The 25,083-nt window shown below is 41.4% G+C and overlaps 1 protein-coding gene across 2 annotated transcripts in view; it reads left to right on the top strand.

Annotated features, from left to right (window-relative positions):
* The window catches only part of TTC21B (tetratricopeptide repeat domain 21B), a 132,623-nt gene extending 123,941 nt beyond the window's left edge, over positions 1–8,682 (top strand). Inside the window, exons 28-30 of one of the 2 annotated variants that reach the window (XR_016307954.1) lie at positions 1,769–1,836; positions 3,300–3,433; positions 5,475–8,682. Coding sequence is in view for 1 of the 2 variants with exons in the window: in XM_089660237.1 (XP_089516363.1) it covers positions 1,769–1,836; positions 3,300–3,377 (146 nt within the window). In the remaining variant the exon portion in view is untranslated. Of the gene's footprint in view, positions 1–1,768; positions 1,837–3,299 lie in introns of both variants that reach the window. The other variant, XM_089660237.1, reaches the window with a different exon arrangement.
* The last annotated feature ends 16,401 nt before the right edge of the window (positions 8,683–25,083 follow it).

The following is a 25,083-nucleotide window of genomic DNA, read 5'->3' as shown; positions in this document are numbered from 1 at the left end:
CGCCGGTATTCCTGGCTCCTCCCCTCCACTGAATGCCCCATAGGAAGCCACTTGTGCATGCATGATCTCAAGCTGGCTGTTTGATTCTATTCAGACAGTTAGCCTGGCTTGGCCCCGCCACCTGTTCTCTGCTCACAAGTTTGACTGACAGCAGCAGGAGCCAATAGCTCCATCTGTTCTCATCCAAGCCTGTGGGAGTGGGGAGCAGAGCTGCTGCAGATGTGCACAGCCTTGGATCAAGATCGGACTCAGGTGAGTATTTAGGAGCAGTGGGGGAGCTACTATTAAAAATTTTTTTTTTTACCTTTAGTCCTCATGCACACTGGACGTTTTTACAACGGCTGTTTTGATGTTTTTTTCTACAGCCAGTAAACCCCCCAGCATGTTATCCTATGTGTCCATGCACACATAGACTGTAATCAACGTTTTTTGGCTCAAAAAAAACCCAGAACTAGTGGGTTTCTAGAGGAGTTTTTTTTAGCTGTAAAAACGCTGTAACGCTGAAAAACGCAGTAAATCGCGGCAGACCGGCATTTTTGGACTTTAAAAAACGCGAATGTGAAAAAACGCAGCTAATCGCGAATACAAAAATGCTGTAAAACTCACGTTATTAATGTGACTTTACACAGCTAACGTTATCAGCATTGTTAAAATGTCCCGTGTGCATGAAGCCTTAGTCCTCATGCACACGGGACGTTTTGATAACGCTGGTAACATTAGCTGTGTAAAGTCACGTTAAAAACGTGAGTTTTTCAGCTTTTTTTTAGCGTTTTTGTATTAGTGGTTAGTGGAATTTTCCCGCCTTCGCGTTTTTTAGCGGGTTTTTTTTTTGGAATTAAAAAAAAAAATATTTGGTGGGGGGTGTCAATAAAAGTCCAAAAACGCCGGTTTGCAGCGTTTTTCTGCATTAGAGCGTTTTTACAGCTAAAAAACTCCTAGAAATTCACCAGTCCTGGGTTTTTTTTCCAGCCAAAAAAGGTTGATTATAGTCTACACATAGGATAACATTCTGGGGGCTTTACTAGAAAAAAAACGTCAAAAGCCAAAAACAGCCTCTGTAAAAACGTCCAGTGTGCGTGAGGACTTGCAGCTATTTTAATAGTGATGAGTAGTGGATTTATGCATGGACAGATCTCTCTTGTTTTGTTAAACATGCTAACAATCTCCAAGCCAGTGGGTTTCTTTAACAATGTTGGAAGAAAGATCTCCCAATGCTGTAAGATATACCTAAGACTTTTTGTTGTAGATTAGAATAAAAGATTAGCAACCCTGTAAGATTTTGCTGTGGGGAGATGCACTTTCTCTATGTGTTCCATTGTCTTTTGCCAGAGAGTGAGGGAAAATCCAAAATTTTCAGTTGTCACCAACACAGGAATAGAAGGCAGATCTTCCCATGAAAAACTTGTTACAGTGATGAATGTCTAAAAAGGGATTCTCCTCACTTTGGAAACATTTCCCCCACTTCCTGTCTTCTACAGGCAATATGACATTTCTCTAATGAGGCACTGATGGTAAAAAGCCACGGCTGGTTTTAACCTTGCCTCGCTCTATACAAAACTACAAAAAAGCTTTGACTTTATATACTTTAAATAAATTAGCATTCGATACTTCAATATTTTTATATGATGTATATATGTATGTGTGTGTGTATGTATATGTGTGTATATATGTGTGTGTGTGTGTGTGTATATATATATATATATATATATATATATATATATATATATATATATATATAAATAATAATTTTATTTTTTTTTTTGTGCAGGATACAAACTTGCTTTTAACTACCTTAAGGCAAAAAGATACGTTGATGCAATTGATGTGTGCCACAAGGTAAGAGTTTATTCCTAGAATGCAGTAGTAATGTCCATAATGTATGTATTGTAAACAAATTGTGGAATCTTGAGATTATACACACTATTTGAATTTCTGAATTATGGCTACATTTTCACTATCCTGCACGGTATCAATCAGCTTTTTATCATGCATACTAGTGCAGTGTCGGCTCTGGCAAGGATCAGTTTCATGCTTGTTCCAGCGCATCACAGGGCTTGGTTTTTTTTTGTTTTCTTTTTTTGGGGTTGTTTTTGCAAACTCATTTGAAGTGTCACATAGAATGCCGACCAGTACAGTGTGGAAAAATGCAGACAATACTGTCTTGGCATCTTAAGGGGGAGTGGTTGGGTGGACAGTAAAAGTGTGACTCAGCTGTGTCCCTTCATCCACAAATGTAAATGAGGCCCTAGTAAGAGCCATATAGGCGATCACACTGGATATTGGAATGGAAATAGCAGAGCATAGCTCACAGTCAGAGACAGTTTTGAGGCTTCAACAGATGGAGGTGGGGTAGGAAAAAAATTTGTGAATTAATGAAGGTACTTTTAGACTTCATGCTGTATCTGCTATTTGTGGATATATTTTTTGCATGTTTCCAAACACATAGAATAACTTTTATTTAAAAATGGCTGCTTATCATTTTACTTGCCTAAAAATCTTACCTAGCTTTTCTTCTCTATGTCCTGTTAAGTAGGGGGTTGGGGAGTTATGTTTGCCATAATAAACATCGAGTAAAAAAGGAAAGTGAGTGTTGTTCAAGGATGACACATCATGGGTCATCCTTGACCAACCTTCACGCTCCTTTTTTTCCTCTATGTTATATATTAGTTTGGTTTGATGAACTATCAGTATAGGGCTGGGTTAGCCCTTTCTACCATATAATCCTCCAACCCTTCTTTGTATTTACCTTATTGAACCCTTTCTGTACTATGCTGGCAGATCTCATTATTAGTTGTAAACTAGATGTGCACACTGACTATCCTAATGAAGAGTTAAGGATCTCAAGGCTTGGCTAGTACATTGTGTTGTTGCACTTAAAAAAAAACCTGTCCCTACATTCTGTCCCCTATTTGCACTTTGCAAGCTATTCTGAACATTTCCAAGCTGCCTACAAAGTCCTATGTATAAACCTGCTCCAAGGTAACAACTAGAAAGGTAAGATTTTTTTTTTTATGTATGCTGTTTGAATGGGAACATAGAACAAACATACAGTAGCGGGATTTCAAATTTGACTGAAAAAGTGGAATAGATTTTTAGGAGATTATCAGAACCAATGCATTTCTGGGTTCTCAGGGCTTCATTTATGGCTTGTGGAAATTTTACATATTCCTGAGTCTGTTTGCAGAGGGAGCACTTGCTGCATTTCTTCCCTGACTACTGTATGTATTGTATCTGAGGTTGTGTATGACATCTGTTTCATCGGGAAAATGTTTTTTACTATCCCATACTTTCTTCAACAGGTCTTAGAAGTTCATCCCAATTACCCAAAGATAAGAAAAGATATTCTTGACAAATCCAGAGCTGCCTTAAGGACTTAAACACAACATCAAAGATAATTGTAGCAGCAGAATACAGTACCCAGGCAGCAGGAATTGTGAGTACTAGGCACAGCCTGGCGCACAGCACCATGGCCAGCTAAAGAAATTTCCTGGGAACGTGGCCATTTATTGTACAAAGAGCTAGTGACCACTGCCTTGTTTACTCAAGAACACCAGGCTAATAGAAAAGGGCATTGTTTTGAAAGAAGCAGTAGTTGCAGTCACTGTAGAACCAGTTAACAATTTCACTTACTTGCCTTGAGTTGTGGGTGCAGCCAATATGCTGGCCAGGATCTGGCACTGAAAAACTTTGTGTTTTGTGACTGCGCCATCCACTACAGCATTCCAGCTCAGCTCACACAGAGCAAAATAGTAACATTCCTATCACACTGAGACAGCAGAGCTTCTTTTCTCCTAATAGCAGGAAAATATTCCACAAATCATTCCTGATATTTTAAATTATTCCTTATGCTCTTGAAAGTTAGTAGCACAGGGACCCCTTTGGTATGGATTATTGTTGACTTTAGGTGGCACTATCATTATGTTGGCAGTTTAGATGCGTGTACACAAAACAGCAGTTCACTTTAACCCTCAACGCCCCTTAAAGGGTTTCTGATGCCAGGAGGCGGGGGTTTTGATCACATGACCACTGTGATTGGCTGTCACAGAGGTCACATGATCGAAAAGCTCCTGATCGCAAGTAGGAATCTTTCCATTAGGCACTGGTAACTGTACCAGGAGTGCACAGGGCGCGTGCTCTCAGCACAAATTTGTGTACATTTTGGTACGCATATATGTGTACTCTCGGCACAAAGAACTTAAAAGCTATTTCTGCCTTTTGTAAAATATAATAAGTGCACACACATTAATTAAAAAATGTGCATTTGTTATTTTTTGGCATTAGAGGCTGCAAAGCACTACAACCCCAATCCATGGATCACAGGTGCAATGATTTGGTCACTGTGTTTTTCTTTTCCTCTAGCCTCAGGTCCGTATTGAGGTACACACCTTCAGTTACGGGACTGCAGGTGTGTACTTGTCCTTCATTGACATCTACTTGTCCTTATGCCATGGTGGAAAATGGGACTTGTAGTATTCCCAGATCTTGTGAATCAATGATATGGCTGTGTAAGCAGGGCCACCCCAAATTGAAAAATACACAGGGCATTACAGAGAGAAGAACCTCTGAATTCAGGCAGGGGAGGGGGGGTGTTGCAAACTGTGGCCATATTTAATGATACATTGTAAATATGGGTGTAATATGAAACATGGTCAGAAAGGTGGACTTAGCCTTTAATTAGAACACTGTACATCAAAAGCTTTTTCAAATGTAACCCTTATGCTGCTAGACTGTGCTTCCATTTTACACCCCAGGTTGTGCATATTACAATATTGTCAGTAAATACACTAAATTGTTTTTACCACACACAAACAAATCATAATCTTAAAAGTCCCAAGAAAATATAAAATTACATTGCATTTAGTTAATAAATAAATATGTTTAAGCTTACATTTAGATGTTTATGCAAAATAGTGAAATGGGAGATACACAAATGTAACTAGTACTGTTCTCATTGCTATATTTCATCTGTATAACATTATATTATTTGGATGATAAAAAAATGATTTCTGAAACTTTTTTTTTATTTTAAAGGGGAACTCGTTAAACCTTTAATTTTAAATGGTATATATCGTTTTGAAGATATCTGGGGCCTACATAGACCCCTGCTATCTCCCCTCTGTGCTGTCAATGAAAACTGGGGACAGAAAGACTCCTGTCTCCTTGGCCGTGCACTGATACCCAACTCTGAAGTGTTTAGAATTGAGCACTGTCTCCAATGAAAGTCACAGGGAGATGGGTAGACATACGTTTCATTGTAACCAATCTCCATAAGTAGCATCCTGATCCACCAGATAACAGAATCACATCCATTCAGACTGTTATCTCCTTCTGAAAACAGGAAGGGGCTACCAGTCTCACAGGATGTGAAGCAGCAGACAAAGGGTTAAAAATGTAGACCTTTTCCCTAGTAGGCAAAGGGTTAAAAAGGATTTTCACTTTCCCTAGTCCTATTTTTTTTTTTTTAATAATAACAGGCACCATCCAAATAGAATGCTGGGTGTCCATGATGACCCTCATGGCCTGACAACAAGTCTCAATCATTCTGGTGAGTCAATATGAGTGTGTGTCTTCTTCGCCATTCGCTTGCCTGATATATGGCCTACAATGTCATTTTACGACACGCATCGGGGGCTGTTATTTTATTGCTGTGAATCTAATCCATCTGTGCAAGAGACACATGAACCGTTCAGCTTGCATGGATTCACTAAAATAAAGCAGGGTGTCATCCATCTCTGCACTGTTTGTTAGGCAACAAGGCTCTTGATGATCAGTCTAATTCAGAGTACTACATTGAGGATAAAAAAATGTCATCTTGTTTCATCTTTCCACACCACACAACTTTAGCTGCAAAAACACACGCATGGAGAAAATAGATATCCTTCTCATGCAATGGGACAGTGCTCTATACAGTCTAATTAAGTCATTCTTAGACCCCGTTGAAAGTGATGCAGATACTGTGTACAGAGTACAATTAAATTCAGCTCTCCAAATACTAGAGAATGATAAATATATACACTCCATAGTGTCCATGGAGAAATTGAAGAAAGCCAAACAATCATGGTAGACAGAAATCCAGCAGCTCCTGATGGGCAGATTTGGGATCAATTCCAGATTGGAACATGTAAACAAACAGCAGCGTGGTGCCAGGATTAGTATGTACTAAAAACAACACTTTATTCATGGGCATATTTACATCTGATAAGTCCAACTTAAGAGGCAGCTGCTGAATACAAGATAGGGACCAGCCAAAGAGGTGGATGGCCGGCAGCTTCCACGGCCGTAGACTCCGACCATTGACAAGGCCAACATAACACAAGAGCGGGCAGGCCGCTGCGTATTTCTACCTTGACATATGGGGACAGAGACCCAAAAACATATAGTGTCCGCCCTCTTCTGTGTTACATTGTTCTTTTTTCCTACCATTGGTGTGGTGCCAGCCATCCATCCATCCACCCCTTTGGCGGACCCCTGTCTTATCTTCAGCAGCTGCCGATCCAGCCAGTAGGACTGCTGCCTCTCTTGCTGTCCCCTAACTGCCTCTGAAGTTGGAGTTAAGCCTTATCGGATGTAGGTTTGCCTTTGAATAAAATGGGGGTTTTTTTGTTTTTGTTTTTTTTATTACATACTAATCCTGGTGCCCTGTTGCTTTTTTTTTTTTTTTACATGTCCCATTGAAGCTTGCACTACTGCATTTAGTTTTTCTGCATCTCAGTGCTGACGATCTCCTCCAGTCTTTTGCAGATGCTTTGTCTACATAAATTTCTGTGGCTGTCAGATGCACATCACTGCTCTGGACTGGCGTTCCAATAGTGACAAAGGTAGAACATGCCTGAGCAATGGTTGTCGGCATAGGTGCTTCTAATCTCCCCCGAGGAGCATGTGACAAGTAGACAACACAGGAGCTTAATTCGAGGGAAGTGCTTCAAATAGGACCTTCGGGAATTAAACAATTAATTTTTATTGTAATACGTTAATATGTTAAAGCTTATACTGTATGATTTTAGTGGTTTTAGATCTACTAAAGGACAAGTGGAGCAAACTGCAACCTATCCTTCTTACCTTCCCCATGAGTGCAGCCCAACAGGATAAATACCTCGATCCAGCAATATTCACTTTGTGGTCTCACTTGGAGCCGCACAGCCTTTTGTCCAAGTATCATTGTCCTCTTAGTGCACCACGTTATTTCCTATGGAGAACTGTACTCATGGCGGCTGCAACTGCTCTCCTTATTTAAACAATGCTTCTCCTACAGTTATATTGGTTCACTGTTCTTAAATACACAGCAATGGGCATGTACATTTAACAGCATTTATATACATTATGAAGTAACGAGAGTAGTGGAACTAATAGAATCCTTCAAATTATGCTAAAACTGATGGCATTTTTCAGTGGTAAATCTGGTGAGAAGTAGTGGATTATTCACTTGAGAGAGAGAAAAAAATATTAAACTCAATCTAGAAAACTTTACCAAGATTTCTAAAATAAGGTGTCAGTCCATCGAAAAAGCTGCAAGAGTTTAATCACCTAATTGATGCTTGGGGACACCAGTGTTAAGCAGGAATCGGTCGAATTTCAATGTGTGTCTGGCCATTCCTGTTCGACAGAAGTCAATCAGAAGATTGATTTCTGTTGAACGGCCACGCTGGAAAACTTTCATCGGTCAGTGTACTCTGTATTCTGACAGAGGGACTTTCTGCTGTCGGTGTTGCAGCGGACCAGATTCCTCAATCTACCTTGCTTGTGTTGAAGGGGGAATATGTACATTAAAGCAGTATTAAACCCAAAAGCAAACATTTATTATATTGCAGCTTACCAATTTTTAAATGTGATGTCTGCATTCGTTTTCTTTTTAAGGCTTTTTTTCCTTTCTTTTCATCTGGTGATCCAGAGTAAGATGTAAACAGAACAAGCCCTCCTGCATCTGCAGTAGTTAGAATGTTGAGACAAACAATTTACCACTGACAGGTGGGGTTACAATGATCCACTTTGATTTATACATATAAAACTTTTATCCCAAAATAATAAAACGGTTTTCTGGGACTTTGGCTTCAATTTGTTAGTGTATCTAAATCTGTTGGTACATCTAACACTTCCCTCCTCCCAGACTGACAATGCTGCTGTCCAAAGGTGTTCCTATGCTCATTGACAATGCTGCTGCCCAAAGGTGTCCCTACGCTCATTCAACCAGAGTGGGGCACTCTAATATAAAAGATAAGCTACTTGCCAGATCACCAGGTGAAAACAGTGGGGGGAAAAAAGCATAAAAAAGAAAACGTATGTAGCCACCACATCTAATGATTGGTAAGCTGCAAAATTTTTCGTGTTGGATTTAATATCGCTTTAAGCCAGCTTTAGACATCCCAAACTGTAAGACAGATTGGGAAATATAGTGAAGGATTGCTTCACTGAATCTCCAGACATACAAACCAATGATTGATTCCGCCCACTACACTGTACCTATGAGTAAAATATCTCTTCTTGAATGGACTGACCCCTTTTAATGCACTATCTATTATATCTAGGAAACTCTATCTGAATTTGCCATGTTCAAGTCTTTGGATATTTGTAAAAGCTAGCTATAAAGCTATTTGAAATGTAATTTCCTTTCAGAATATTTGTATCTTTTGTTCTTGGTATTTATTGAATTGTATATTAAATAAATTATTTTACATATTGCAACAATTGTAATACATCTCTTTCTTGTACATGTTTAGATAAGAATTTGAAGGGGATATCCACAACAAAGAATTCCCCATCTGATTAGGAACGCCCATGTTGAGAAAGTGGTTAACCCCCCCCTTCCCAGGCACACACATTTAGTGTCCTTGCAAACACTGTGACTCCTATCTCAGCAAGGTTTACAGTATTAGTAGACTGAAGTAATTTACTGTCATTTCATCGAATGGTAATGCCCATTGGTGCAATGCAGTGCCATTGCACCTTCCCACCAGCATAATGCATAAATTCACCAGCACAGTGGGTGGGCTTTAAGGCCAAGCTGCAACATATATGAGTTCAGCCAACTCCATGATTCTGTACTGAGGGCACACACTTGCATGCTCCCAGCTTTCAGTCTGATATCTGAACAGTTTTATTAAAGAAGAATTCTAGAATGCTTTGTTTATACCTAAATTAGAAAATTTTGCTGCACTTTTAGTGCATTTACTGTTTTGGGGGTTTGCATGGCTATAACAGATGGGGTAAACACAGCATGGTTTCCCCTCATCTGCATTTCTGAAACAGCCCAGTAACTTAGCCTCCCTTGTTCACCTACAGATGTAGATCACTTCCTTAGTTAATAAATGACCAGGGCCATATATCTGTATACAGTACATATATAATCTGCAGCACCATTAGCATATATAATAGGATTTTGTCTTACCTGTCAAATCCTTTTGTTGGGGTACATCACAGGACACAGGATGAGAATTCTGGAACCATTGGGTTATACTCCCACTTTCAGGATAATTGGACACTAGCAAGCAAAGCTATAAGGACAACCCAGGATTAACCCTTCCTACCCCAGCATGACTACAGTTTTGTGGCAAGCAACAACTATACATGCACAGGAGAGGGACCTGTGTACTGTGAGAAGAAGATTTTACTGATAAAAACAAAAATGTTATTTCTTACATCACAGGACAGGGTGGTAATTCTGGACCCATTGAGAGAAGCAAAAGTAGTCATACTGAGAGGTGGGTAGCAGAGCAACCAAAAGGCTAACAGGCCCACAAAACCCCCTGAAAAGCCTTATGACCAAAGTGGTCATTAACTGAAGCCTGAACTTTTACCTGGTGAAAAACTTTGGGCGCTGAAATGTTCGAAGCAGTCCAACTAAGAGGTAAGCAACAGAACAACTAAAGGGCAAAGAAGTCAGTGGTTCAACTGAGCTGGCTGAACTACAGAGCCACCCGAAGAACTTTATGACCAAAGCTGACACCAGCTAAGCATGGACTGCCACCTGGTAAAAACTAAATGAACAAATGATCAAGTGGTAGCCTTGCAATAAAAAAAAAAAAAATATCCCATTCTGAAAGGCCTAGTAATCCCTAACTGAAATGGCAGAGTATGCCCTGATGGACAAAGGAGGAGTTTTGTCCTTGAGGTCAGATGAGCTGGCAAATCCACCTAGCAACAGCAGAAGGAGAAGTAGTTGTCTGTCCCTGAAGGGGACCCTCACGAATGTCAGAGCGAGAGACAGACTGACGGAAAAAGATTAGCAGCCAAGAGATAATCTTGCATGGCGCGTACCACATCAAGACAATGAAAGGAGATTTCCTTAGGATGTTACAAGCTGGGCATAGAAATGGGGTAGAACAATGTTCTGGATAAGGTGAAAGGAAGAAACCACCCATGGAAAATAATCCTATGTGGAGTGGAAAGGAAAAGAGATTAGTTTCTCTTGGAGCAGAGAGAAGCAGTGAAGGTGATGTCCATTTTCCTAAAGACACTAGCAAAAAACTGAAGACCTACTGGGAGTGGGAGGGGGTTGTATTGGGCTGTCCTTGACATTTTGCTTGCCTGTGTCCAATTCTCCTGAAGGTGGCAGTGTAAGCCAGTAGTTCTAGAACTACCATCCAGTGTCCTATGAGGTACAATTAGAAAAGAGACATTTTGGAAATGTAGAGACTAAGGAAAATTTATGTAAATTTCCTTACTTGACTAACCTCCAAGGTATCATGAAGATATGCTGTGTTGGAGTGGTCAGGAATAAGGTGCCAGATGCCATAATTTTCCTTTCATGACTAATCTCCATGGGGTGGTCGGGAAACTGGAATTTATATAACTCTTTTCATTATTTCCAGAGAGTAGTCGTGACTTGTATGCAGACACAGACAACTAATTTTTCTTGCTGTTAGTTTTAAAGGGTTTCATTTGCATGTTGAAATCTTTAACAGATGTCAGCAGCTACACATTTTTTACCACAATATATTTAAAGCATGGTCACACAAGCGGTTTCTGTTTTTTGAATGAAGATCCTCTACATAAAATGCCTTCAGCGCAGAGCTGAACATATATCAACATTAACTATTGGTAAATAAGTTATTTTGCATCAGAATCTGGGGAATTCTGGGAAAGTCTCTTTCCACCTTTGCAGTTAAATGTGAGAAACCCCCACTATATGTCTCTGTTCCCATTCACCCAACACAACGAGTTCAAAAAGAAAAAGGTAAGCAGCAATCAATTCAACATATTATAGTAGGTGTTAAACTAATCTGGCTGCAAAAATGGAAATATACTTTAAGGCCCAGTTCACGCATTTTGTGTTTTAACACGCTAAAATGCATGTGTCATTAAATGCAATGTTATAGATAGAGCCTGTTCACATCTGTGCATTGCCTTGCAGCCCATTGAAAATAGCTTGTTTGTTTTTTGCATTTTGATGCCCATTGAAGTAAAGTCTCAAATAAAATTTTCCTATTTGTATATTATGGGACACAAGGTCCTTTAAGTGTTGATCAAGCCTTGATTATATGCTGGCACCTTCAGGTGAGGACACTAGCAAATAAAGTTAAGACTGCCCATATAACTTTTCCCACTTCCAGCATTCCTCATTTTTTTTTTTTGCTAGTGTTTTTAGGTGTTGACCAACCTCTGTATTGAGAGCAGGTTTTCAGCCTATATTTCTGAAATTGCTGGAAGATTGAAGACTTAATTCCTTACACAGAAAACTCTTCTCAGTCAGGCTGAATCCATGCCACTGAGGCAATATGATCACAGCTTCTGGATTGGCAAATTGGGCCCTCTTAGCTACACTCCAAGGAACCGAACCTTGCCACAAGAAAAGGAAACGCCACCAACATATACTGTTGCCTTTCAGCACTGGACCCTACATATGGTGCTCACCCTTGAAACAACAGTACATCACAGTGTAGTTAGCTGCATAGTGTTCTACAGGTCCAGAGCAGTGGTGGTCAAAATCCGAATAGGTCCAACTCCTAAAGACCCTCTTCATTGAGGAGAGAGTATGCCCTTCTGAAGCCGGAAATTTGACCTGGTGGTTTGTCCCCTGGGAAGGTGCTTGTTCTCTAGTGAGGTGAGTCAGGGACGGTGCCCCTAGGGCCAACAGTCTCTCGCACTCAGTCTTCCCGTACCTCAACACAGCCCGGTGGTAGTCCCTGGACACCAGGCTCATGCCTTGGGCAATATAGGGTGGGTAGCCAGAAGCACAGGTGTGAAACTTTTTTTACATATTTTGTAATAGCACAGCCTAATGTTTGTTAGTTTAAATAGTATGTCGCTGCCGTAGCTTAGCATGCGAAGGATGATTTTGGGACAGATTCGGGTGAAAGGCAAAGGCTTCTTTTATGTGCTGTGGCCTGCCCTCGTTAGGAGAAACACAGCCCTTCCCCTGGCTCCAAATGCCAACATGAGCTCTCCTGTAGACAGTCATATCACAGCTACTTTGTCTCCAGTTCATGGCTCAGGTCTCCTTCATCAGCCCTCACCGGGTTAAACAGCAGCCTCAGTGGTGGGACACAGGACTGCAAGCACTTCTGCATCATGGCAACAGTCTTTGCACTGACTAAGGTTCTGAGTACCCCACAGGGGATCCACTAACCCACTTAGGGGACAAAAGGGAAATGGGCCATGGGTGCTGGCATGCGGGCACTATTCACAGAGCCATGATGAGATTGTTTAGGGTTCTTCTCAAAATTCTGCACTGGAGTCCTTGGACCTCAGTCTCTACATCTCGTAGTCACCCCTTATCCTCTCAGGTATTCCCAATTCCTGCTTTTTACCTAGAGAGGAATTTTCAGCCTACTAGCTGCCCCACTGGCTATTTAATCCTGTCAGCTTTTCCCTTCACCCATGCATTTGAAAAAGAGGGCCCCTTGAAATGCGTTATGCCTGCCTCCTCTCCTGGCATCATACAGGTATTTTGACAGCCTTCACCCCTCGAGCATGGCTGGGAACACCGTTGTTACATCTCATACCACAGGTTGGTTTGGCATCTTGTCAGTCCTGGTCCACTTCATGCTTGGTGGTGCTACTTGCTTTACAGTGTCTTCAACTGCCCTGTGTCCTGCTGTTCCATGCATACTGTGTCCCTTACAGTCTGGCAGATTGGTGAATACTTAAATGTAAGTGTGCTGATTTTTAATAAGTTGTTTTTACTCGTTACTAACCTCAGTGCCCTGCTCTTTGTTCCTGCTCACGAGGTGATCCTACCCAGATCTACCACAGAAGTTGCAGAGGTCAACTATTCTTTCATCATTCTTCCCTTTGCTCATTCATCCATACATCCATCTATCTTCTCCACCCTACTTCCTATCTTGCTGCCTTCATCACAGAAGTATCTATATGAACTATGTAACTCTGCACATCCCTGAGGAGTGCTGTATGTGTTGTGTACTTAGGACACTTCCTTTTTGCAGGAATTTTCAGCCTCTATAAGTCTCTGTTCTCATAGAGACTGCAGAACACATAGGGCATAATCGCTGCCAGTCAGTCAGATGCACACAGACTTTTTAGTGAGTCACTGGACACCTTTATTAACCCCTTGACGCTGACCTAACACAAATATGCAGCCTCACAGAACATGGCTTTTTTTCCATAGGGTGTACCTGTTTTTGTGCTAGGAGTGCGCCGCACTGCATGGTCCCAGCACAAAGACTGGGGTGGCACTGAGAGCCCCGGGTCCCGTTCTAACGATCGGGACTCCTTATTCCGGGTCACAAAATCACTGTGATAGACTTTGATTGGCTATCACAGTGATCAGTCACTGTACAGCCCAGTCCCTTTGTTTTGTTTTTTTTCTCTCTCTGTGAATGGAGGAGAGAGATACATTGTATCTCTCTAACTCCTGGCATAGAGGGGAAAAAATGTTTGTTAAAAAGAAAAGATAAATATAAAATAAAAAATACCTAGATCAAGGTTTGAATGTGCACTATTGTTTCTGGGCTGTACTACGGGTACAAACAACAAATAACTTACACATATATAGTTTTGCTGATATGATCAAGAGCTGGAAAATGTATTTTGGGTTATTCTTTGGTGGTAGGTTATGGTAGTAACAAGAAATGCAAAGCTAAATTTTAAAAAATGATGATTTTTTTTTTACTATTTTGGGCCAGTTTTCCTTATGATAATAAAAAAAAATCAGGAGATATCCATTACCATTTACCACCAAATAAAAGCTCAATTTGTCCTGAAAAAAACAAGGTATAAACCACCTGGATGTACAAAGTAGTTGTGATGATATGTACGGTTTTACAAACACATGTCAACGTTGCAAAATTGTGCTTAGGCATTTAGATTTGTTTTACCATTAGGCATGAAGGGGTTAAGGAAGTCACAGACAGAAAATTCGTTCTCTAACCCAATGAGAGAGAAAAAGGTAAGGTGCTTACGACAAAGCCCGCTGCTTCTAGGTTCTGAAAGACTTTCTTGCTTCCCTTCCATACCTTGGCTACAAAAGCCAAGTCCTCTAATCAGTTCTGCTGCAAGTCTTGAACATACAAGAAAGCCAAATCTGGTGCTAAGTTCTCCTTGCAATGAAGAGGGGCCACCACTTGTGCAAGTGGATGGATGTCTGCAGACTTTTTTGGCTGCCTGGATTCAGAGCTTTTGGAATTCAGGATGTGGCGTTCCAAGGATACAGGCTGAAATTTTGCTCCCTTCTGCTTCCCCGCTTTGTTCTCCAACAAGCTTTCAGGCCCTTTAAACTTCACCGTTCAGGAGTGATTGTACCAGTTACCGCTGAGAAACGGTTTCAGGACTTTTATTCAAACTTGTTTATGGTTCCAAAGCCCAAAAGGAGCCTGTGTCCTATACTGTACAGGTAAGTAAAAAATCCTTTTCTTAGAGTCTAGTAGAGGACACAGGCCTCCCTCCCCTCTGTCATTGTGTTGTCCCCTGAATGCTTGCTAAAGAAAACTGGGCATTTCCGGGAGTAGAGCGTTTATATAGGCTGTCCTAACAACTTTGTTTGCCAGTGTCCTCACCTAAAGGTGGCAGCATATAACCCATTGTCAAGATTTTGCAGCACCTGTGTCCTATACTGTACTCCAGGAAAAGGATTTTACAGGTAAATCAAAAATCATATTTTATTGGTCAACATGAAAGTGAATTAAAAACTTGTTGAAAAACGCATGGAACTGGAAACAGAAAGGTGTGGTCCTATCATAAGTCTGAAAGTGTCTAACAGTAAAAACCAATAGAGGGCACTCTAACCTCATACCTTTAATGACAGAATGTATATGCAATACCTGCCTGATTTTTTATTTTTTTCCTACAGACACATTCCACAATATTTTCCAGAGAAAGACTTTCCTTGTTCCCTTTCCTTGGCACTATCATAACCTCTCTACTACAGTTATACAGACACAAAGAGTACAGTTAGATTGGGTGGCAGTCAGTTAACTTACCATTGTGTTGTTGGGTTGCAGAAGGAGATCAATGCAGACTCCATGTGGATATTTTTCCTTTTGGGAATAGAACCCCAATGTTATCTGATTACTATGTTAACCCAGTTACCACAGCTCACTCTGAAGGGTTTTTTTTTACCTTAATGCAGATAATGTAGTAAGGTAAAAAAAAAAACCTTCAGGCTTTAGAACCACTTTGAGCTCACCATACACAACCTGACCATACAATCTCTGTACAATCATTTATCGGCTGAATTCAAGCCTTTGCATTTTGCTTGATGTGTTTTTCTATTGAAATTAAATGAAAACGCAGCTCAATACATGTGATAAGATGTGCATCAACTGGCATCATGGTGTACACTGACACATGTAAACGTATTATGTTCTGCATCGACATACAGGGATGTGTGTTGTGATGCTGGTGGATATTCAATACAAAGTTACACAAGTGGTGGCCACGTTGCTTTGCATGGACTTTTATCATATGTTGGACTGTTTATTTTAATACACTAATTAATCATTTCATTAGCGCAGCATATGCTTTGGAGTGTTTATATTTATCTGGTGTGCCCCGTGCCCCTTATGTGCTGCTGCTTTCTTATATATATTTTTAGAATATATTTTTTTTTTACACATTTTTTTTCGCTCTTAGTTCCTTTTGCATTGTGATTTTTTTATTTATTGTAATACAAAGTGCATTGAGAACACACAATGATGCGCATTGGAATGTGTTTTGGTGCATTTCGATTTATTGGAAAAACCATCAGGGAAAAAAAGCGTAAGTGTGAATCCTGCCTTGGGGTTACCAAAACTGTGTGATAGGAGTGCTCACCTGAACAATACAATCAATCTGTATCCAGGCAAGCAGGACCTTATACTACATAGTTGTTGGTAGAGCTAAAGAAGATTAATGTATGGTTAAATAACTATTTTTTTTTTTTTTTTTTGAATATAGTAGAGAGGGATCAGAATCCTGTAAGGTGTTTATTGGTGTTTGTGCTCCTGTTGGTCAACATCCATCTTATTTATTTGCCCTGTTTACAATTATGACAGAGAGTGAAAGAAAATCACAAATTTTGGGTTGTCACCAGAACAGGGATAGAACAGAAATCTTCCAATGGGGACACTCATTCCAGTGACCCTGGTGATAACCAGGGATTCCCTCACTTTGGAGGGATTTTTTCACACTTCCTATTTTAACTATGGGACAGGAAGTGAAGGGAAATCTCACAAACAGGATACCAATGGCAACATTACTGTAGCCAAAATAAGGAAAACAAATGCCCTTAGTTCTACTTTAACTATACAGAGGACCCAGGGTTTTTTTTCTCAGAGAATAGGTACAGGAACTCCCCCATTCCGAGTCACCTCTTGTCTCTGCCCCCTGCCCACCTTGGAACACCATTCCTTGGTTCCACCTCCTAATCACCTCCCAGTACTACCCCTTTTAGAAAATACAGAACCAAGTATCATTTTATGATGCTAAATAGTTTTTATGGAATTTGTTAATGATAACGAGGTGATTGTAGCCGTATTAGTGCATTTGCGACAGAAACAATTGAGTACTGTCCGTGATACCTTTTTTATTTGCACTAATTTTGAGGACAAGCTTTCGGGGTATGTCCCCTTGTTTTGGACTTTGAAGAAGGCGACATTCCCTGAAAGCTTGTCCTCAAAATTGTATGTTAGTGCAAATAAAAAAAGTATCACGGACAGTACTCAATTGTTAATGATAACGAGAAAGGCAATTAAATAGGTCCTCTGTAGCTATATACCCCCCCTCAATCAGCATAGATTCCCTCAGCAATAATAGCCCCCCCCCCTCCCCCAGCAACAATGGACCCTCCAGCAACAATAGACTGTCAACAGCCAGCATCAATAGACCCGCCAGCAACATTAGACCCCTCCTTCAACCATACATCCTTCCCAGCAATGATTGATCCCCAGCAACATAAGTCCCATCCCCAGCAAAAATAAGTCCCCCCTCCAGCAACAATTGAACCCCCCCTGCAAAAACAATCTCCAGCAGCCTAAATCCCCCAGTAGCCAGCATCAGTAGACCCTCCAGCATCCCTTGTCATTACATACATTCAGTGCTGGAGATGCCAAAGCTGCGTTCCCGCTGAAGAAAATCCCTGCAGAGGACTAAGGACTCTCTACCTGCCCCAACATGATGGAGCTCAGGCATCCAGCACTGCATTGTGGAAGGACCGGTAGAGTGGCACAAACTCCCTTTTACATGGAAATACCCTGAATGTCACTTGACTTGGCACCTATGGGAGACCCTTTAATGTAATGTAAGCTATCCTTTAACAACAGCTGTGTTAAAGCTGAGCTCTAAGCTGATATAAAACACAAATCAATGCAGCTCTGTAATTATTTATACATCGTTAAATGTTTTTTTTTTTTAATTCAAGCATTCTAAGCACCAGAATGTAACCTCAAATTAGCCTCTAAAGCTAGGTTCACACCTATGCAGTTTGCGTTTGATCCGTTTCTTCAGTGCTTTTTGTGGTGCATTTTTGCACATGCGTTATTGATGCGTTTTGCATTTTTTTTCCAACTTGTTGCTGGGCAGATTAAAACGCATTAAAAACATACTGCATGCTTTTCTGTAGCATCTCCATTGAAGTCTATAGAACCAAAAATGCAACGTTTTGCGTTTAAAAAAGTCCCTGACCCTTTTCAAAAAACGCATGTGTGAAAACTTGGCAATGTAAACCTGTCCCATAGGAAATCATGTTAAATACACTGCTGACTTACAGTCCCTTTACAGCAGAGCTTGAACTATGGGAGGAAGAAGCAGCACAAGAAGCCAATCGGTTCATGTGCTGCTGACAAGAAGCATGCTAATAGGTGGGGAAAGCAGAATGACAGAGAGATCAGCTCATCACTCTGATGCTTCTTTCACTGTCCAGTCACAGGCTGGGGCAGATCCAGGATGACTTGGACTCAGAGGAAGTGGGATAAATGATGCTGATCATCAGACTGAGGACATTTAGTGGCAGAACAAAAAAAACAATGCAATGGAAATCTCTGGAAATAAAGCTGAATTTTGAAGCAAAAGCTGACTATGGTATTTAGCCTTCTAATGGTCTATTCATTTTCATCTTGACAGTTTAGGATGCAGTACTGCTTTAAATAAATCATTCATTAGGCTACGTGGTGGGGCTGTGTCCCGCTGGGGAGATTTACTGGGTGGAAAAACAAACATTTTACAGTTGTCCCCGAAATAAGACTACAGGAAAAATTTTCCAATGGAAATAACTGCACTGGGGACAATGAAGAAGGGATTTCCTCTCACTTCCTATGGTGTCTCTATAACAGGGATCTCACCCCAGTGGGGCAAAAAAAAAAAAACACAGGGTTCTAACCATTCCAATTCTATTCAAAATTTTTTTTTTTAAATGGTTTGCCCTTAGATTTCTCTGAGGACAATTTTGCTTCTTTGAGCCACCACTTGGAACAAGCTATGTTCTACAATGAGTAGACTTTGGCAGAGGGGCTGCTTCACAGAACCTCCTGCAGTACTTCTCATCCATCAGGAGGTCGCTCATCCCTAATAAAAGTTCTTAGGCTGCTTGCCAAGTACGATGTGGATTCATTAGTGTCATTTGATTGCATTGTTCTGGGCAGGCTGCCAGTACCACAGTATATGTATATGCAGAGCTGTCCAATTACCAGAAGCCAGGCTAGACATTTCCAATACACCGGGATGCGGGGACATTTTCCCAGAGTCTGGTTTTATTCATTTGGATGCATGGTTTTGACGAAAAAGTAATTGCATTATATTGAGCTGAAAGAGAACATGAAGCCTGCCCTAGACATCTTCTGAACAAGACTAGTCATTACACACAATGCATTTACACCCATCGGGTGACATCCACCCACCCCCTTCCTATACTTATTAATTAGAAACTTGGCCTACCTTGTAGCAGGGAACTGATTAAAAAAAAATCCAAGCACTGGAGGGCTTATTGGACTCAATCAATATACGTCATCAGTTATTCCAGAGCAAAGGTCTAATTCAGGGGTTCCCAAACGTTCTACTCAAAGTGCCAGTTTACTGTCCTTCAGATGTTAGGGGGGGCAGACTAGGGCCAGTGGGAGTAGAAAATGTCCTATCTTTGGTGTTAGTGGGAGGATTAGTTCCCCATCATTGGTATCAATGGAAGGAATTCTGCCCCATTGTCAGTGGAAGGAATTCTGCCCCATTGTTGGTGTCAGTTGGAGGAATAGTGCCCTATTATTGGTGTCAGCGGGAGGAATAGTGCCCTTTCTGTTCTGTCAGTGGGAGGAATTCTGCCCCATCGTTTCTGTCAATGGAAGGAATTCTGCCCCATTGTTTGTGTCAGTGGAAGGAATTCTGCCCCACCGTTGGTGTCAGTGGAAGGAATTCTGCCCCACCGTTGGTGTCAGTGGAAGGAATTCTGCCCCACCGTTGGTGTCAGTGGAAGGAATTCTGCCCCACCGTTGGTGTCAGTGGAAGGAATTCTGCCCCATCGTTGGTGTCAATGGAAGGAATTCTGCCCCATCATCAGTGTCAGTTGGAGAAATAGTGCCCCATTGTTGGTGTCAGCAGGAGGAATAGTGCCCCATTGTTGGTGTCAGTGAATTGAATAGTGCCCCAAGGGCTGGATAAAGGCAAGCATAGGGCCACATCTGGCCCCCAGGCTGCAGTTTGGAGACCACTGCTCTAATTAATAACAATCGTGTCTTGCATAGGTCATTTTTAATGTGATTTTTTTCTTTAGCATTAGAGCTCATTCATGCTGGATATCTTGTCTTTGTGCTGCATGTTCCAGCCATTGTTCCCACACAGCATCACATTGAAGGGGTCATATTCACTGTCCTGACTTGCAGCTTGCCATTCAGATCAATGCAAATAAAATGTGTTCACTTAAACAAAAAAAAAAAAAAAACCCTGAAAAAGTGATAAATGTACCAAATAACATTTTGTTTGCTAATGCAGTGCCATTTTTAAAAAATAAAATACTGTTATTAATGTTTCTCATCTATTATTAAATCTCAGTGCTGCTGATCTCCTGCAACCTCTTTGCAGCCATTTAATGTCTATATGTGCTGCAGTGATGGCTACGTGGCATTTCTCAGGGCAGGCTTGCTAATGGTGAAATCTGTGGACTATGCCTATGGAATGTGTGTCAGCACGGTTCCTTGCTGTCTTCTACCTGGGGAGAATATGAAAAGGTTCATGTGGTAGACAGAGCATTTTCAACATATAATACAATTAGAAAGTGCCAAGAAAAGGACCTTCATGGCAGAATCACCAGGTATCATTTTAAAGTAGTATTGCATCCAAAACCAAAAATGTACTATATAGCAGCTTATCAATCATTAGATGTGGTGGCTGCATTAGTTTTCTTTCTCTGTTTTCACCTTGTGATCTGACCAGTAACACACCTCCTGTATTAAAGTACCTTCACTCTGGAGGCACTGCAAGATGTACTAGCAGATTTAGATACACTGACAATCTGAATGAGTTTCAGCTAGGGATGCATTGAAATGTCGGCAACTGAAAATACCCCTATTGGCCGATGTGAAAATAGGCACCAATACAGGTGCAGAAAATAGCCCCGCCCTCGCCGCCAACTTATGGTTCTATGCCTTACCTGAGAACCCATCCAACGATCCCGCTGCTGGGCATAGAGATCAGTGACGGAAAGATGGCCCCCGCTCTTCTCTATGCCCTTGGAGGACTGGAGTGATGTCATTACGTCACTTCTGGTTTCAGCGCCATGTAAACTAGGGCCTTTTTTTTTTTTTAAGCACTAGATCAATACTTTTTCTTTTTAATCTAATGCTTTACATTGTAGAGGAGAGATGTGGGGTCTTATTGACCCCAAATCTCTCCATAAAGAGGACCTGTCACTGCTTATTTCTATCACAAGGGATGTTTGCATTCCTTGTGATATAAATAAAAGTGATTATAAAAAATTATTGGACAGTGTTAAAAAAAATAAAATTACATAAAAAAAATTTTTGAAGTGCCCCTGTCTCTGTGCTCGCACGCAGTGGTGAATGCATACGTAGGCCACGTTCACATATGTAAACGGTGTTCAAACCACACGTGAGGTATCGCCACGAACGTCTGAGCAAGAACAATAATTCTAGCACTTGACCTCCTCTGTAACTTTAAACTGGTAACCTGTAGACATTTTTAAACATCACCCATGGAGAATTTTATGTACTGTAGTTTGTCGACATTCCATGAGCGTGTGCAATTTTAAAGCATGGCATTTTGTGTATCTTTTTACTCTGCGTAACTTCATCTTTCATATTTTGAAAAAAAAAAATAGGGGTATATATATTTATTAAAGTGTAATTTCTTCAAACAAATAGTTTGAAAAATATATACATTTTAAAAACTGTCCATTTTGGTTTTCGGCCAAGTGCATCCTGAATTTTCGGTTTTGGCACCAGAATTTTAATTTCGGTGCACCGCTAATTTCAGCAAACAGTCTTTTTTCCTTTTCGGATAAAGGTTTTACATGAATAAAAGCTGATCTTTTTAAGCACCCCTGCCAGTGTTATATGGTTTGTCTCATCTCTGTTACTGATACATCTGCAAGAAAGCTTGTTCTTTTGAAAAACAACAGACTTACTGAAGAGATCACCGGATGAAAATGCAGCCGCTGGACTACTTTTACAGGTGGCAGATGGAGGTCCCACCTCCCTCCCACCACCTTTACTGGGCTCTCCCATGGAATCAGGGAGTCAGGTAAAGGTGCAACTGGTAGCATTGGCTCCCTTGATCACAGTGTTAGGAACTGCTTATTGTCAGAAACTAGAAGCGACGAGGATTTCACCACTTTTGGTTTCAGCTCTGTGTTTACTGGCTGGTTACTGGCCAGTGAAGCAGCTGATCAGACCGATCGGCTGCATTGGAGGCCAGAAATTTTGGTATTGTACAGGTGAAACTTGAAAAATTAGAATATCGTGCAAAAGTTCATTTATTTCAGTAATGCAACTTAAAAGGTGAAACTAATATATGGGATAGACTCATTACATGCAAAGCAAGATAGTTCAAGCCGTGATTTGTCATAATTGTGATGATTATGGCTTACAGCTCATGAAAACCCCAAATCCACAATCTGAGAAAATTAGAATATTACATGCAATCAATAAAACAAGGATTGTACATAGAACAATATTGGACCTCTGAAAAGTATAAGCATGCATATGTACTCAGTACTTGGTTTGGGCCCCTTTTGCAGAAATTACTGCCTCAATGTGGCGTGGCATGGAAGCTATCAGCCTGTGGCACTGCTGAGGTGTTATGGAAGACCTGGATGCTTCAATAGCGGCCTTCAGCTCTTCTGCATTGTTCGGTCTCATGTCTCTCATCTTTCTCTTGGCAATGCCCCATAGATTTTCTTTCGGGTTCAGGTCAGGCAAGTTTGCTGGCCATTCAAGCACAGTAATCCCACGGTCATTGATCCAGGTTTTGGTGCTTTTGGCAGTGTGGGCAGGTGCCAAGTCCTGCTGGAAAATGAAGTCAGCATCCCCATAAAGCTCATCTGTGGAAGGAAGCATGAAGTGCTCCAAAATCTCCTGGTAGACTGCTGCGTTGACCCTGGACTTAATGAAGCACAGTGGACCAACACCAGCAAATGACATGGCTCCCCAAATCAACACAGACTGTGTAAACTTCACACTGGACTTCAAGCATCTTGCAGTGTGTGCCTCTCCATTCTTCCTCCATACTCTGGGCCCTTGGTTTCCAAATGTGATGCAAAAGTTGCTCTCATCAGAAAAGAGGACTTTGGACCACTGAGCAACAGACCAGGTCTGTTTTCTTTAGCCCAGGTAAGACGCTTCTGACGTTGTTTGTTGTTCAGGAGTGGCTTGACAAGAGGAATACGACATTTGAAGCCCATGTCCAGGATCCGTCTGTGTGTGGTAGCTCTTGATGCACTGACTCCAGCCTCAGTCCACTCCTTGTGAAAGCCCCCAACACTTTTGAATGGCCTTTTCCTGACAATCCTCTCCAGGCTGCGGTCTTTCTATTAATGTGCTTTGATACAGCACTTTGGGAACATCCAGCTTCTCGTGCAAGGACTGGCTACTGCTGTTCTTGGATGAATGGGAAGGGGGAGGCAGGCCTGGTGATCTGAGAAGAGCACATCGCTGCCTCCCATCCTACGTCCCACAGGCTTCAAAGGTACTGAGGCGTTGGCGCATAACTGCCCTGGAGGTAGGGTCCACTGGTCGGCGAGAGCTATACCAGAGGATCATGTCTTCGGACATTTTGAAGCCGCTGGCCTTGAGAGACTGCCCGGACAGCGTCCTCAGGGAGGGGCTAGCCCTCCTGAATTCTAAAAGAATTCCACAGAAATTTTGGGAATCTCGCATGGAGGTCTTTCCATGGAAGACTTTACATCCGTGCGAACCTGAAATATAGAAACCTAGAGGACAGAGGCTGTCCTCGACCGGAATGTGGGGGGGCACTGGAGAACATGGACCATTTTTTGGTCCAGTGCCCTTTCAATGCGGAGGTTCACAGGGGAGTAGGGGATGCCATTGGCTATCCCCGCTTCTCCTCTGTCTCTTCCCGAGCGGGTGTACGGCAACTTCAGAGTGAGGGAGGGGTTTGAGTTGCCTACACTTTATTTAGTCAGTATAGTCACGCTTTTCTTCACTTGGCACGCACGCTGTCTTCTGTCCACTAGGGACAAAACCCTGCCTGTCCAGGAGGTGGTGAGAGACACACTTAGTGAGCTGCATATGGTGCTTCACTTGGAAAGGAGCAGGGTTGGGCCGGAAAGGAGTGCCCATTTATGGAGGGGTTTCCACTTCCAGCCTCCTTAAAGGTACCAACGCTGCCCCTTTTGGGGCTTGCTTGATTTGCTCTTCTTTGCTTTCTGTACTCTGCTTGCTCTGCTAGGCCATCCATTCTTCCACTCCCCTAGATTTTGCACTCTCTATTTTTGAAATGGGGCTGCAAATATCTGAAGGCTTACATGCTCTGCCTAGGTAGATAAGTAGTTTGTCAAGAAGTAAGCATCTGTAAATACACAGCAGCCTTGTCCAGTTAAGGGGCTGTAAAAACGCCCGTCTATGCGGTAAGACTCTGTGTATAGTTTCTCAATCGCTTTATTTCATCCCATTATAAGTAAGTCATTTGTTTAATAATAACAAGGGCTGTAAAAACGCCCAAAGTACGTTGTGGGTATTTGTAAAAGAAAAAGTTTTGAAAAGCACATTTGACCTCTTTTGTATATAATCAATAATAATGACATAATTTGTAAATTTAAATTAATGACATGTGCTAAATGAAAGTAGTAGTTTTACAATAAAAAATACCTCCAGCTTCTTTTGCAAAGACTTTTGAGGCTTTCCCTCCTTATGGAGGGTGTCAATGATGGTTTTCTGCACAACTGTCAGGTCAGCAGTCTTTCCCATGATTGTGATTCCTACTGAACCAGACTGAGAGACCATTCAAAGGCTCAGAAACCCTTTGCAGGTGTTACGGCTTAATTAGCTGATTAGAGTGGGACACTTTGAGCCGAGAATATTGCACCTTTTCACAATATTCTAATTTTCTGAGATTGTGGATTTGGGGTTTTCATGAGCTGTAAGCCATAATCATCACAATTATGACAAATCACGGCTTGAACTATCTTGCTTTCCATGTAATGAGTCTATCTCATATAGTTAGTTTCACCTTTTAAGTCGCATTACTGAAATAAAT

The sequence above is a fragment of the Staurois parvus genome, unplaced genomic scaffold (assembly GCF_062004578.1).
Source record: "Staurois parvus isolate SC_StPar_1 unplaced genomic scaffold, SC_StPar_1.0 ptg000031l, whole genome shotgun sequence".
Classification (NCBI taxonomy): domain Eukaryota; kingdom Metazoa; phylum Chordata; class Amphibia; order Anura; family Ranidae; genus Staurois; species Staurois parvus.
The sequence above is the reverse complement of the archived record's forward strand: the minus strand, read 5'-3'. Positions and strand labels throughout refer to the sequence as shown.